This window comes from Lepisosteus platostomus, chromosome 6, assembly GCF_059453375.1.
Source record: "Lepisosteus platostomus isolate fLepPlt1 chromosome 6, fLepPlt1.hap1, whole genome shotgun sequence".
NCBI lineage: Eukaryota > Metazoa > Chordata > Actinopteri > Semionotiformes > Lepisosteidae > Lepisosteus > Lepisosteus platostomus.
In genome coordinates, this window is record NC_142616.1 from 34,364,784 (window position 1) to 34,377,586 (window position 12,803).

At 37.3% G+C, this 12,803-nt stretch overlaps 1 protein-coding gene across 1 annotated transcript in view; it reads right to left on the minus strand.

The window, feature by feature from the left end:
• Window positions 1-1,756: 1,756 nt before the first annotated feature.
• sgpl1 (sphingosine-1-phosphate lyase 1) overlaps window positions 1,757-12,803 on the minus strand; it is a 35,877-nt gene continuing 24,830 nt past the window's right edge. Inside the window, exons 8-14 of the mRNA XM_088635570.1 lie at window positions 11,768-11,876; window positions 11,106-11,204; window positions 10,695-10,841; window positions 9,186-9,424; window positions 6,575-6,721; window positions 6,333-6,453; window positions 1,757-6,237 (exon numbers count right to left, since the gene is read on the minus strand). Coding sequence (XP_088491696.1) covers window positions 6,094-6,237; window positions 6,333-6,453; window positions 6,575-6,721; window positions 9,186-9,424; window positions 10,695-10,841; window positions 11,106-11,204; window positions 11,768-11,876 — 1,006 coding nt within the window. The 3' untranslated portion in view covers window positions 1,757-6,093. The remainder of the gene's footprint in view (window positions 6,238-6,332; window positions 6,454-6,574; window positions 6,722-9,185; window positions 9,425-10,694; window positions 10,842-11,105; window positions 11,205-11,767; window positions 11,877-12,803) is intronic.

The following is a 12,803-nucleotide window of genomic DNA, read 5'->3' on the forward strand; positions in this document are numbered from 1 at the left end:
ACACGGGACTACAAATAGACAAGGATTCAATAATCAAAATCCCTTTAAAATGTGCACTTATTTATCCACTATTAATAAATATCTACAGAGATTAACAGCTTTATAAATGCTTTATAAACAGCTTTAAATTGTCTTAAAAGTTCCCCCCAACACCACAAAAAACAAGGAACTCAACACCAGAACCAAACATGCAGTAGATTCTTGGGCAAAAACAGTCCACACACTGCAGTCACAGTTTTTTGGTGATCTAAAATGAACGTATTGCATTTTTCTGGTAAACATGTTTTTAAATAATGCACATTAGCACACATTATTCATGACAATACTACATGAGGTTGCAGAACATACATAGGTTGTACAGAAGAATCTAAGAAAAATCCAGCTCTGTTCAAATAAGTTGCGTAAATTACAACAGATATAAAAATCTGAGGTAAAAAAGGAGATGTCTATTTAGCAAGGTGATGCTTGGAATGGGAAAACTCAAATGCCTGAAAAAGGAAGGCAAGATCTGTACCTCAGAATTAAATAAAAGTGAAGGAGGGTTTATATGTTCAAGAAGCTCTTGCATAATAGCCATTTCCCGTTTTTACGAGCTTGAAGACTGACAAATCCATTTTCTTGCATGTTACTAAGGAGAACACTTGTGTAACAGCTCCTCTAAATACACTGCAACTTTGCAGATAGCGTGCATTGCTAACATCTCATAGCAAAGCTCAATTACTGTTTTTGGACAGAGCCACTGCTGCACCTTAGAGCAGACTAAGATTTTAGGAACCAGCTGTTTTTAAGAGCAATCTTAATCTTCTTGATAGTATGACTAAGTGCACAAACTATTTTGAAAAACTGCAGAAGAGTGTTTCATTCTCATTTTAAGAATTATTCTTAATATCTACAGTTTGTATAAGTAGAAAAATGAATTAGACTGAAAACTCTTTATTATTGGATGCACAGTATCTGACAACATGTATTTGTTTAGAAAGAAAGATCATATGGAATAGCTTAACATTCCTAGGAACTTTTTTTGAAAAGCTAGACTTGTTCCCTGGTAGAACAGACACCTGAGAGGATAATGCACGTGTCCACAGATGTTTCCTTAATTAGGAATTGTTGACCATTTTTCTCCTGATGCTCCCCACATTTTGAATTGCTAATTGTAACTCAAACCGAATTTACCACTATGAATATACTATCACAGGAGGGGGAGAATCAGAATGCTTTTCTTTTATACACATTTACTGTATAAGTCTCTCCAGGTTGACTACAATTGACATCTGTCAGAATCCTCTAACTACATGAAACAACAAACTCAACCAAAATGATCCCTTTTCCTTACTAGACTCCTAGAGTATGTGGTACTATATATCAATGATTACAGTTAAAAAGAAACAAACACACAGTGATAAAGAAATTGGAATGGTAAATCATGGAGTGTATTTATATACACAATGTCCTATGTGTTGTAATCTTTGATTTGTTTGACAACTTTATCTCCCTGAGGAGAAGTGAACTAAAGCTTTTTGCCCAAAAAACTATGCATAATAGGGTTCAGCTTAGAAGGCATACAGGTGAATGCTGCTTAACCTTTTTTTAAAGATTGTGCCATTTTTAATTCAGTGCATATATCCAGACATTTTATTTCTGGGCAAGGTGCTTTGGGAATGCTTGTAATGTAAGGGTAAACAGAAATGGCTATGAGACTGGACAGGAAATCATTGGTAATATTAGTAATACAGAAACATTGTATAAACTATAGTCCTTTTTGGTACAGATATTCTTTAATTATCAATACAATCGAGGAATACCAGAACAGATGAAGATGACACACAATTTTTCTATTCCTTTCATGATTTTCACATGGTTTTTCTACTCCTCAAACTGTATTTATAAGCCACATCTCATTACCATCTGAGTTGTACCCTGCATTTATTCCCACGTCACTCGAACCGTTAAAGTTACGACAACACAGTGGAATCCATAGCTCTCTGCATTGGAAAAAAGAAACTATTTGAAACTCAGTCAAAACCTAGTATTCTTGCAAAGCTTTTTAAGTGGCTCATTGCATGATCTGAAGTGGCAACATATTACAACTGCTACGAAATTAAAGCAGCTGACCATAATTAAAATTAATATCCGTCCTACTCACGTCAGTTAAGAATATGCTATAGATAATTTCACAATGACAGTGGAAACCCACACAGAAATTAACATTAAAATGTGAATATAAAAATGTCTGAATTTTCCATACCATTTTAAAACAAATATTATAAATATTAAAACATTTGAACTTCATAACTCATTATTAATTTAGTAACTGTGCTATCAAATCAACAAATGGAATGCAAACTAGTATCAAGGAAGAAAATAAATCAACAGAAATTGTTTTGTCTCTTGATTTGAGCCAAAATCTAAGTTTGTTATGGTTTCCATCATTGCATTTTCACTGTAACTAAAACAGATAAATCTAAAAAAAACTGTTCCAACACGATCATTCGGTGATCATTAATATTAGAAGACAGATTTTCACAAAAGCACAAAATGTTAATATTTAGTTATTATACACATCACTGTCTAGGACCTAGAACAGTTATACAGTAACTTTTATATGAGCAGAATGTTTCTTCACGGAGACCTCTTTAAAAAAAACATGAAATGCAAAACAAAAAACTTTCAGAAAGCCCCGAAACAAACCAAAAAGAACCTACCAAAACCACCCTGCAAACATTTTATAATGTTCAGACATACTTTAAACCCATTTGAGCCAAGGTATGACAGCAGTCACGGTTTTGTCAGGTACCAATTTCATATGACTTGTCCTCCACCAACTTAAATGTGTGGATAGCACAAATTAAAATACATACTACTCTTTATATACTCATTTTCAATTTTCAATTAATTTTTTTAAAAATTAAAGCAATTACCTACATTCTCTCAGTGCATGTACAGATCATTATTAAACTATCTGGAAATATTTTAGAAGGTGAAGTTTACAGTATAGAATTATAAAGAAATATTATTTACAAATCTGATATAATTTTGAAAGATCCTTTTAGGGGTGTTTTTAAGCACCATCAAAAGTACTGGTACAGTAATAGTGATCAATTCTTACAAAGGACAGATACAGCATGTTTAAAGTACTCCTCATTTATCTCAAACATTTATCTGTAGCCCAGCTGGGGATGAAACAAAATGAGAGTTCAGTGTGATTAATAACCATTACTGAGAGGTGTGGCACAAAGAAAATAAAGCTACACAAGCACATGAATACAATGTTTAAACTATTATGTTAGAGCACATCTATCCTGCTTTATAAGGTATCCACTAGCCCTGCATTTCAGTTAGGGCAGCAGAAATATGTAATTTTGATTGTTCATATAGTATACTAAAGGCAACCTTTAAAATACTTTGTTATACCCTTTTTAAATATTATAAGAGACAACAATCAAAATGACAAATACACACCAAGTCAGCAATAGGAGGACTGAACCTCTAACTACAGCTTTCAGTATTTCACATCTACAATAAAACCTCAATAACTGTGATTTGACCTATGAATGAAAAATGTTTACTGAAATGTTTTCCTAGGTTATCACAGTCTTCATTCTTGCATGTCTCGAGGAAAAGAATTAAAAAAGAATTGGAATAAACAGAATTATTCAAGGCACAGGAGGAGGAGAGTGAGTTGGTTGAGTGGGAAGGGAGTGAAATACAATTAATTTACTTTCTAGTCTGTTATTGCTGTGCTGCAATAAGCTTTTACAGTACTGTTGCATTTATGAGAACATTAAAAACATGGCGTAAACAGCAATGAAAATGCGCTCTGCTGTGATTGAAAAAACAAACTCTAATACAGGGTAAACTATAACAGTAATCTAATTTGCTGGTACATGCAATAAGTTGGATTAAAGGGGGGGAAACAAGGCTTTTTTCCCCCCCGGTTTCCAGTATTCATTTCAATAAAAAAATACTAGCAATTAAAACAACTTTTGAAATGGTAAACAGTTGTAACAAAAATATTGCTACGGAAAATGCAAGTTTCACAAGCCGTGAAACCACACCTCATTTTCTCCATAGGGTATTAAGCCCTGCATTCACAGAGAGTTCAAGGCACCTAACCCTCATGAACACCGAGCATTTACTGTACATCACAGCAGTTCATGTTTGGGTCCCTACTCTCATGCCCAGGGGATGGTTATATGCTCTGCTCACCGTGTACCTCTAGGTTGCCAGCATCGGTTTGTTCAAAGGAAGTAGCAATGGAGGTAATAAGTATGAAATGTATCTACAGAAACATTTGTATACTGCCCAAGCATACAAAAAAAGCACGTTCAGTAGCTGTTAAAAATAAAGCCATGAAAGTGATTACAGTTAATTAAAAGATTGGAAGATCCATTTTCAGTTTTCATTTCTTGTTGTTTTGCTTTATGCATCTTTTGTTTTGCATCTATATTAATACTTAAAAAGGTCTCAGTGAAGGACAGCGAAGTCAAGCCAGATCTACCCATATAACAGACAGCACCTATAGTTTGGTCCTGAACAATAAGTGTTACAACTTAGTGCCATTATGAGAATCAGGCCCTTGGTGTTCATAGCCCAGAGCAGTGTTAGATCATTAATCCCAGTTATGCAGGTCACTCTGTACTCTGGCCAACCTTCATAAATGTATCAGGATTGCCTTGAAATGCAGTTAGACAGTGAGGTAGATGGAAAGTGTTAACAAATCGTGTGGTCTTTCCACTTCCCTAAAACTGAGGACACCTGGCTGAGAAAATATAAACCTCCCAAACTATTTTTTTTAACTAGATACTGTCTGAACACACACATTCTCTATCAGGAATGAATGAGAAGTTAAATCTCTTGCTAGAGCTTCCCTTCCCTTACAGAGACAATCAGCTTATTGGAACCATCATTTGGCAAGCTAGTACCATTTGGTTCACCTGAACTGGTTGGAATTCCACTTTGAACTGTCAGGCAGTACTGAGTGAATTTTAAAATCTCACCACTTTGCAGATGATGAAGGAGTAAAACACCAAGGTCTGATTCGGGGTCTAATTAAAAACAAATCCACACTTATGCTCAACAGTATAAAACAGAAAGCAAATTGGTTTTTAAATCCTCCAATTTTGAGTGAAAATAAGAACTAAGGGTTTTCTGAATATCTTTACACAAAGGTTAAAGACAGGCGAACAGACCATATGGTGTCATTATAATTTAAAGAACATTAATAGAACAAACTGACAGGACAGTTTGAAAGATTAGAAATTACAAAACATTTAAATTGATGGTATGCGTGTTATAAATATTTTAACATGAATAATTATATTCACAAAACCATAATTAAGGTCTTAAACATTAGGCATTTTAGTAAAAACAAACACCTTTGTTTCAGAAAACTTGTAAAATTGAATTTTATAATGCTTACTGTGGCAAAGGGTGACTATAAATTTTTTATTACAAGTTTTAGGTTATGATTCTCCGTGTCCTACGCAGAGTGTCTTTAGAGACACTCCGAGCATTCATGCAATATGCTTCACAAATAAACGAACTGCAAAAAAGATTTTCAAAAAGCCAACATAACTCCAAAGGTAAATTCTTTAAATTCAGGAAGTTAACCTACATTTTACACCTATTATTTTCCTTCTTGGCTTATTATTGAGCAGGGGTGAACCGTGTGAGCCCCTTGTCTGATAAATATAACTATACCCATTGGTTTTCTAACAGTACAGTAGGTTGCTTAAGTATCCCAAAACATGAAAGGATGCAGTGTGGAGTGTATTATATAAATATAATTGGCATAGGCATTTTCAAAGGAGGTTTTCATGATCAACTGACACTTAAACTAAAAGAGATGTTCTTTTATTCTTCTACATCTACCATTTTTTGTGCCTTTTAAAAGACTTGCTTTTTCTATACACAGGTTAGATGACTTATGATCTGAGAGGGAAAATATGTTTTCTAACTATTGCAAAAACCTATTTCAAGTTTCACAGAACACAGTGGGAGGAAAAATAAAAACATTGGAGGTACCCATGTTGTTTTTCCACAGGTAATCCCATCTCCCAGAGGTCACTGCACCCTGAAGAAATATTCAGAGGCTCAGTGGGCCTTGGAGGTGCCGTTCATGTGCGCATTGTCTGTGGAGGGAAGCTCTGTACTGTATAGGCAGTCAAGGAAACCGTAAGAAACCTCCGTCACCATTGAGCGATCTGGAATAGACTGTGCCATGCCATAGATCGCCCCCTGAAGGCACAAACAAAAGTGTTAGAGTACACCTAACCAGAGAGGAAGAACTGACAATGTACTTTAAACTCTGTTACATGTGCTAGGAAGCTCACCATGCCAGTGGTTTTTTCCTTGGGATTTTCCATGATAACTGCCACACACTCTTTGACGTCTTTCACAAAGCTCTCAGCCACACCGGGCTTTGTGTGCAGCAGCGTCACGCAGATGTGGATACTGCATGGAAGACAAAATAGATGTTTCAGAGAAAAAAAAGGCAAGCAAAACATGGCGTTAATTACAGTTAACATACTGTACAACATGAAATGGGGAAATGGGGCAGATTTCCAACATTCACCTTGAAGGAAACTGCAGTGTGTTCAAATTCCAGCTCTTGGCGGTCAGTGCATTGGACAACCGAAAAATGTCAAAGACTTTAGATCCCAGGGCCACAACAGAAACTTCAGGGTTGCCAAAGACAAACACTCCATCTATCTTGCGAATTCTGTGCGGCAAGAACAAGACAGCAAATTATAGCACAACAATGATTTCTAATTATATTTATTTATAGAACAAAGGTGTTTGGAATAAACAATATTTCTAGGTTCATATACAAATTAAGTTTGTACTTAATTCAGATCTATCATCTGAATTAAAGTACACACAAAATTAGCCCTGAAAAACAAAAACAAAATCAATAAATTATCTACAGTGCCTTGCGAAAGTATTCGGCCCCCTTGAACTTTTCAACCTTTTGCCACATTTCAGGCTTCAAACATAAAGATATAAATTTTTTATTTTATGTGAAGAATCACCAACAAGTGGGACACAATTGTGAAGTGGAACGAAATCTATTGGATTTTTGAAACTTTTTTAACTAATAAAAAAATGAAAAGTGGGGCGTGCAAAATTATTCGGCCCCCTTGCGTTTATACTTTGTAGAGCCACCTTTTGCTGCGATTACAGCTGCAAGTCGCTTGGGGTATGTCTCTATCAGTTTTGCACATCGAGAGACTGAAATTCTTGCCCATTCTTCCTTGCAAAACAGCTCGAGCTCGGTGAGGTTGGATGGAGAGCGTTTGTGAACAGCAGTTTTCAGCTCTTTCCACAGATTCTCGATTGGATTCAGGTCTGGACTTTGACTTGGCCATTCAAACACCTGGATACGTTTATTTGTGAACCATTCCTTTGTAGATTTTGCTGTATGTTTGGGATCATTGTCTTGTTGGAAGATAAATCTCCGTCCCAGTTTCAGGTCTTTTGCAGACTCCAACAGGTTTTCATCCAGAATGGTCCTGTATTTGGCTGCATCCATCTTCCCCTCAATTTTAACCATCTTCCCTGTCCCTGCTGAAGAAAAGCAGGCCCAAACCATGATGCTGCCACCACCATGTTTGACAGTGGGGATGGTGTGTTGAGGGTGATGAGCTGTGTTGCTTTTACGCCAAACATATCGTTTTGCATTGTGGCCAAAAAGTTCGATTTTGGTTTCATCTGACCAGAGCACCTTCTTCCACATGTTTGGGGGTCTCCCAGGTGGCTTGTGGCAAACTTTAGACTAGACTTTTTATGGATATCTTTGAGAAATGGCTTTCTTCTTGCCACTCTTCCATAAAGGCCAGATTTGTGCAGTGTAAGACTGATTGTTGTCCTATGGACAGACTCTCCCACCTCAGCTGTAGTTCTCTGCAGTTCATCCAGAGTGATCATGGGCCTCTTGGCTGCATCTCTGATCAGTCTTCTCCTTGTCTGAGCTGAAAGTTTAGAGGGACGGCCAGGTCTTGGTAGATTTGCAGTGGTCTGATACTCCTTCCATTTCAAGATGATCGCTTGCACAGTGCTCCTTGGGATGTTTGAAGCTTGGGAAATCTTTTTGTATCCAAATCCGGCTTTAAACTTCTCCACAACAGTATTACGGACCTGCCTGGTGTGTTCCTTGGTCTTCATGATGCTCTCTGCGCTTTCAACAGAACCTTGAGACTATCACAGAGCAGGTGCATTTATACAGAGACTTGATTACACACAGGTGGATTCTATTTATCACCATCAGTCATTTAGGACAACATTGGATCATTCAGAGATCCTCGCTGAACTTCTGGAGTGAGTTTGCTGCACTGAAAGTAAAGGGGCCGAATAATTTTGCACGCCCCACTTTTCATTTTTTTATTAGTTAAAAAAGTTTCAAAAATCCAATAGATTTCGTTCCACTTCACAATTGTGTCCCACTTGTTGGTGATTCTTCACATAAAATAAAAAAATTATATCTTTATGTTTGAAGCCTGAAATGTGGCAAAAGGTTGAAAAGTTCAAGGGGGCCGAATACTTTCGCAAGGCACTGTAAAATACTATCTAAACACATGTAGAAAAATAGTGTGACCTACAGTAACTGTTACATTTTGGAACACAAACAAGAAGTTTGTTGAATCACCTTATTAAGGACTTGTTAGCTTGCTGTATTTTCTACAGACCAAGGAATCCAAAACAAAATCTAACTCCTTATCGGAGTCCAGTCTGCACTTAGACAGGTAAAATGAGGGAGGACTAAATCCAAAACACTGCAAGATAATTACATTCCGTTGGTTTAGTTTAGGTTTTCTACAGTAACAGGTTCTTTGCTTTCTCTGCTGGACTTTTTCTCAGAAAGATAACCCTGCTCTGCACTACAAGATCTACGTACCAGCTGGGCCTCATTATCCCTTCCTACGGCTGTACACAATTATTGGGCTCTCGGTCTATATTCTGGCTCAGTGACAATTCCTATCCTCCACATGAGCCAAAATGGCTGCTCCCTGTGAAAGCCTCCCAGGGACACCTCAGCTGCATAGTTTATTCAGCAAAATATCAACAAGTAGAATTTTATTATGATTCTACACTTCCAATGTAACTTCCGAGCTCATTTAAAACTATCCACATCTTTATTCTAACATTTATTAACGGATTCATTCATAAGAAAGAGCCAGTGAACGTACTCTGCATCAATGAACCGTGCAGTTTTAATAATCTTCTTTGTGGCTTCAACATAGCCACTTTCTCCCATGTGCATCATGGTGGCCCAGCAAGCTGCAATGATGCCTCCTGGTCGGGAGCCAGCAATAGAGGGAGATGCATAGATACCTCCTTGCCAGTCTGGAGCCACGAAATACTGATAATGTCGGTACTTCTTTTCACTGTACAGGACCACAGAAGAGCCCTTTGGGGCAAAGCCATACTAAAAGGAGACAATAAAAAAATAAGCTCAGCACAAGTTACATAAGCGTGAAATCATGATGTCAAATGCATTAACACCTTAAAATCATATTCCACTACTAGCGCGATGTTTAATTTTGCGCCATTGGAAACAACTGCTTGCACCCACCTTCACTCACTGGTAAGAGATGTGATGTACTTTCTCCACCTTGAACAAATTACGTTTTCCCTCTGTGGCTCAACTGCAAAATTGTATTCTGCCTGGCAGCCCTTTTTTAACCTTCCTTAAGAACTTGCAGCTCCACTCAGACATATGAAAGACCTCGAAGACTGCGGCTTCCCTCTTCTGACCTTTCACTACCTTTTCTCTTTTTCCTTTGCTCATCTCTGGTTTCCTTTTTTCTACTCATTTATTCCTGCTTTTATATGATTGGTGGATTTATACAGTTTGTTTAGGTACCAGGATGATCGTTCACATTTGTTCATTATTGTTTAGGGTACCATGTAAGAGTCTTTCTTTGCCCTGAAAACCAATAAAACAAATTGAACATACAATTATACTCAGACTAATAATCTACTTTAAAACAGTTACATGTATTCTGCATGATAATCAGAATCTAGTTCTCTGAACTAAGAATTGTCACAAAGTCTATGATAAAAGATCAATTCAATTGTTTGTAACTAATTTGTTTAGATGCTTATTTTGTGTTCATCTGTAGGTTTCATGGTCTTTGCAACTTTAATTGTTCATGTTTCTATCAAGCTCCAATTTAGACATGCAAATTTGCCAGGATTTGTTTTATACCTCTTTTTAATTCGGTAAGTCAATTGGGAAACTCAGACCCCGTAGTACAGGGGAGCAGGTTGTAGAGAAATTTAAGCGAAGTACTTTGCTCCAGGGCACAACAGCCACATCCCACTGGAAATCTGACACCAGGGCTTTAGAGTCCCTCCAGTCCAGAGCCCTGCTGCTGCCTTTTTTCACATGGTATCTGTTATTATTACACCCCTTAACCTAGGGATTCACATCTAATGCACCCCTCATCTAACCTGGGGAAATTCATCCAACAGATCCCACAACTCAGAGAAATGTCTCGAATGCCTCCCATAACTTGGGAATATGCATTTAACATGCACCCTAACTTGAGGAAACACCACTCATGTGTCTCCTAATTCAAGAGAATGTAATGCACCCCTAAGCAATTGTGTGGTAGGCCGTAATCAGGCCGTGATTTTTGAAGTGACGCTAGGAAGGGTGTAACGGTCTGGGCTGAACTCATTCTCCTGCCCACCTTGTGTGTATCCGCTGAAATGCTGGTCACCCCTTTGACACGGAAGTCAAAAGGACGCAGGGGGTACTTGGCCTTTTCCATAAATGCAATCAGGAAACCACCCAAGCATGCGTCTACATGGAAAGGAATATTGTACTTCACAGCCAGCTGTAAAATAAAAACAAATGAATAGGAGTGCAAGCAGACAGTAAAAAAATACTCAGGGTTCAGGTTGTAAATATTTTTTTCTCATGACTGCTGGATTATATTTGATTCCTTGTTTTCATAGATTTAAATTTCCTGTCAACACACGTGGCATTCATCACAATTTGTCACACCCCACCCAATCTCTGCTGGTCAAGATGAATCATACTAAACCCATTTCTGAAGTGCAATGTGATACTATGGTATAGAAAGAAAGAGACCCATCACCTTTGCTACATCTTGCACAGGGTCCATGATTCCATGGGGGAACTGAGGGGCAGAGCAGACTAGCATGGCAGTGTTCCTCGAGATGGCTCTTCTCATGGCCTATTTCAACAGACAGAACCTGATTTACAACACATACCTAGGATCACTGATCACTGCAGAAGCCATTTGTTTTCTCCACAGATTTCCCATAAGTGTTAACATCTTAGACGCTCTCACTAATTCTTCAAATATAAAACAGGCTTCATTGTAATCTTAAACAAGTCAATTGGAAATTCAAAGTTTTTAGATGGCATATCAAGAGCTACAGATATTACCCTCATCTTATTTACATAACTTAGGTAACAATGCATTCGTCAATATTAGTTTTGTGTCAGTGATGCTGCAGATATCCATAGATGGTGGTACAATCAAATCAAGGATTTCATCACAATTTGAATGCATCTCCTCTATTGCTGAAGAAAAAAATATGTTCAATGTAAAAACACCGTTTAAAAAATAATCTTATTAAAAAAACAGATTTGTACACAACAAACTTCAACATAAACTCATAGGGAGTATGTCTACCCTTTTCAAATCATTTTGTTAAGAAGGTAAACTACTGTAGCATTTCAAGCTGAAGTAAAGAACTAAAACATTTGTCAACAGAATACAAGAAGTTTCACCTTCACATCAACTTCCATAGTTTTCTGATCCAGGGGAATGTGAATTATTTTCATTCCAAAGTAGTGCGCTGCTTTGTCAAAAGCTGCATGAACACTGATTGGTGCAAGGCTGAAACAGGGACAAACTTTAGCTTGTAAGTGGTCTGCTACAACAACAAGACAAACACTCAGTGGCTCTTCAGCAACTTATGTTGCATAAATCAGTATACACTTTTCATGTAGAAATAGGCATCCCTACAATGAACATTCTACTAACACTAACAATTAAGAAGCAGATACAAACAAATCCATCTGGTTGTTTGGTCTAACTGGTCAGGCAGGGCCTGATATAGCCATACAGAGGACACAAAGGCACTTTAGAAAAACTGAAAAATCCATTGTTTTCAAAGGGCCTTCACTTTAGCATAGCAAGGTTCTGTTAATTAGATAATAACTGAAGTCTGGTAAAGGTTTAAATTAGTCTTTGTATTAGTATTTGGAATAACAGGCTGTGAAACCCAGATATATCTCAGCACTTATCCTTGTAATTAACTGTAAGAAAACCAAGCTATTGAACTGTCTGAATAGTATGTCATTAAGAGATTATACACAGCGTATAAGACAATACGAGAATTGAAATAACAGGAAAGGACTAATAATGCTATCTACTCCTCTGGGGAATAGGTATAGCATTCTCCTTTGCACTGTATCTAATGGTTCCCAAGGTTACAAACACCATAAGTCTTTTCAGTACTGCCTCATTCTGTAATGAAAGAGCTGTTGTGCTTCTGAGTTCCCCATCAATTGTCAGACTATTATGTTTTCACAAAACATAAGAAATGTGCAGAAGTGTGAAATCTATACATAAACGTTCTCTCAATGTTTGTAATAATTATTAATATAGTGGATTGAACCAACTGCGATGACCATGTTGTGTTTTTCTTCCCCCATCACTCTCCAGCTTGTTATTGTGGTTCATACTTTAGTCCACAAGATGTCACTCTTTAACTCACTAAAGCAAAGCACGTTTCTGTCAAGTCGAGCGCTTCTATAAAGC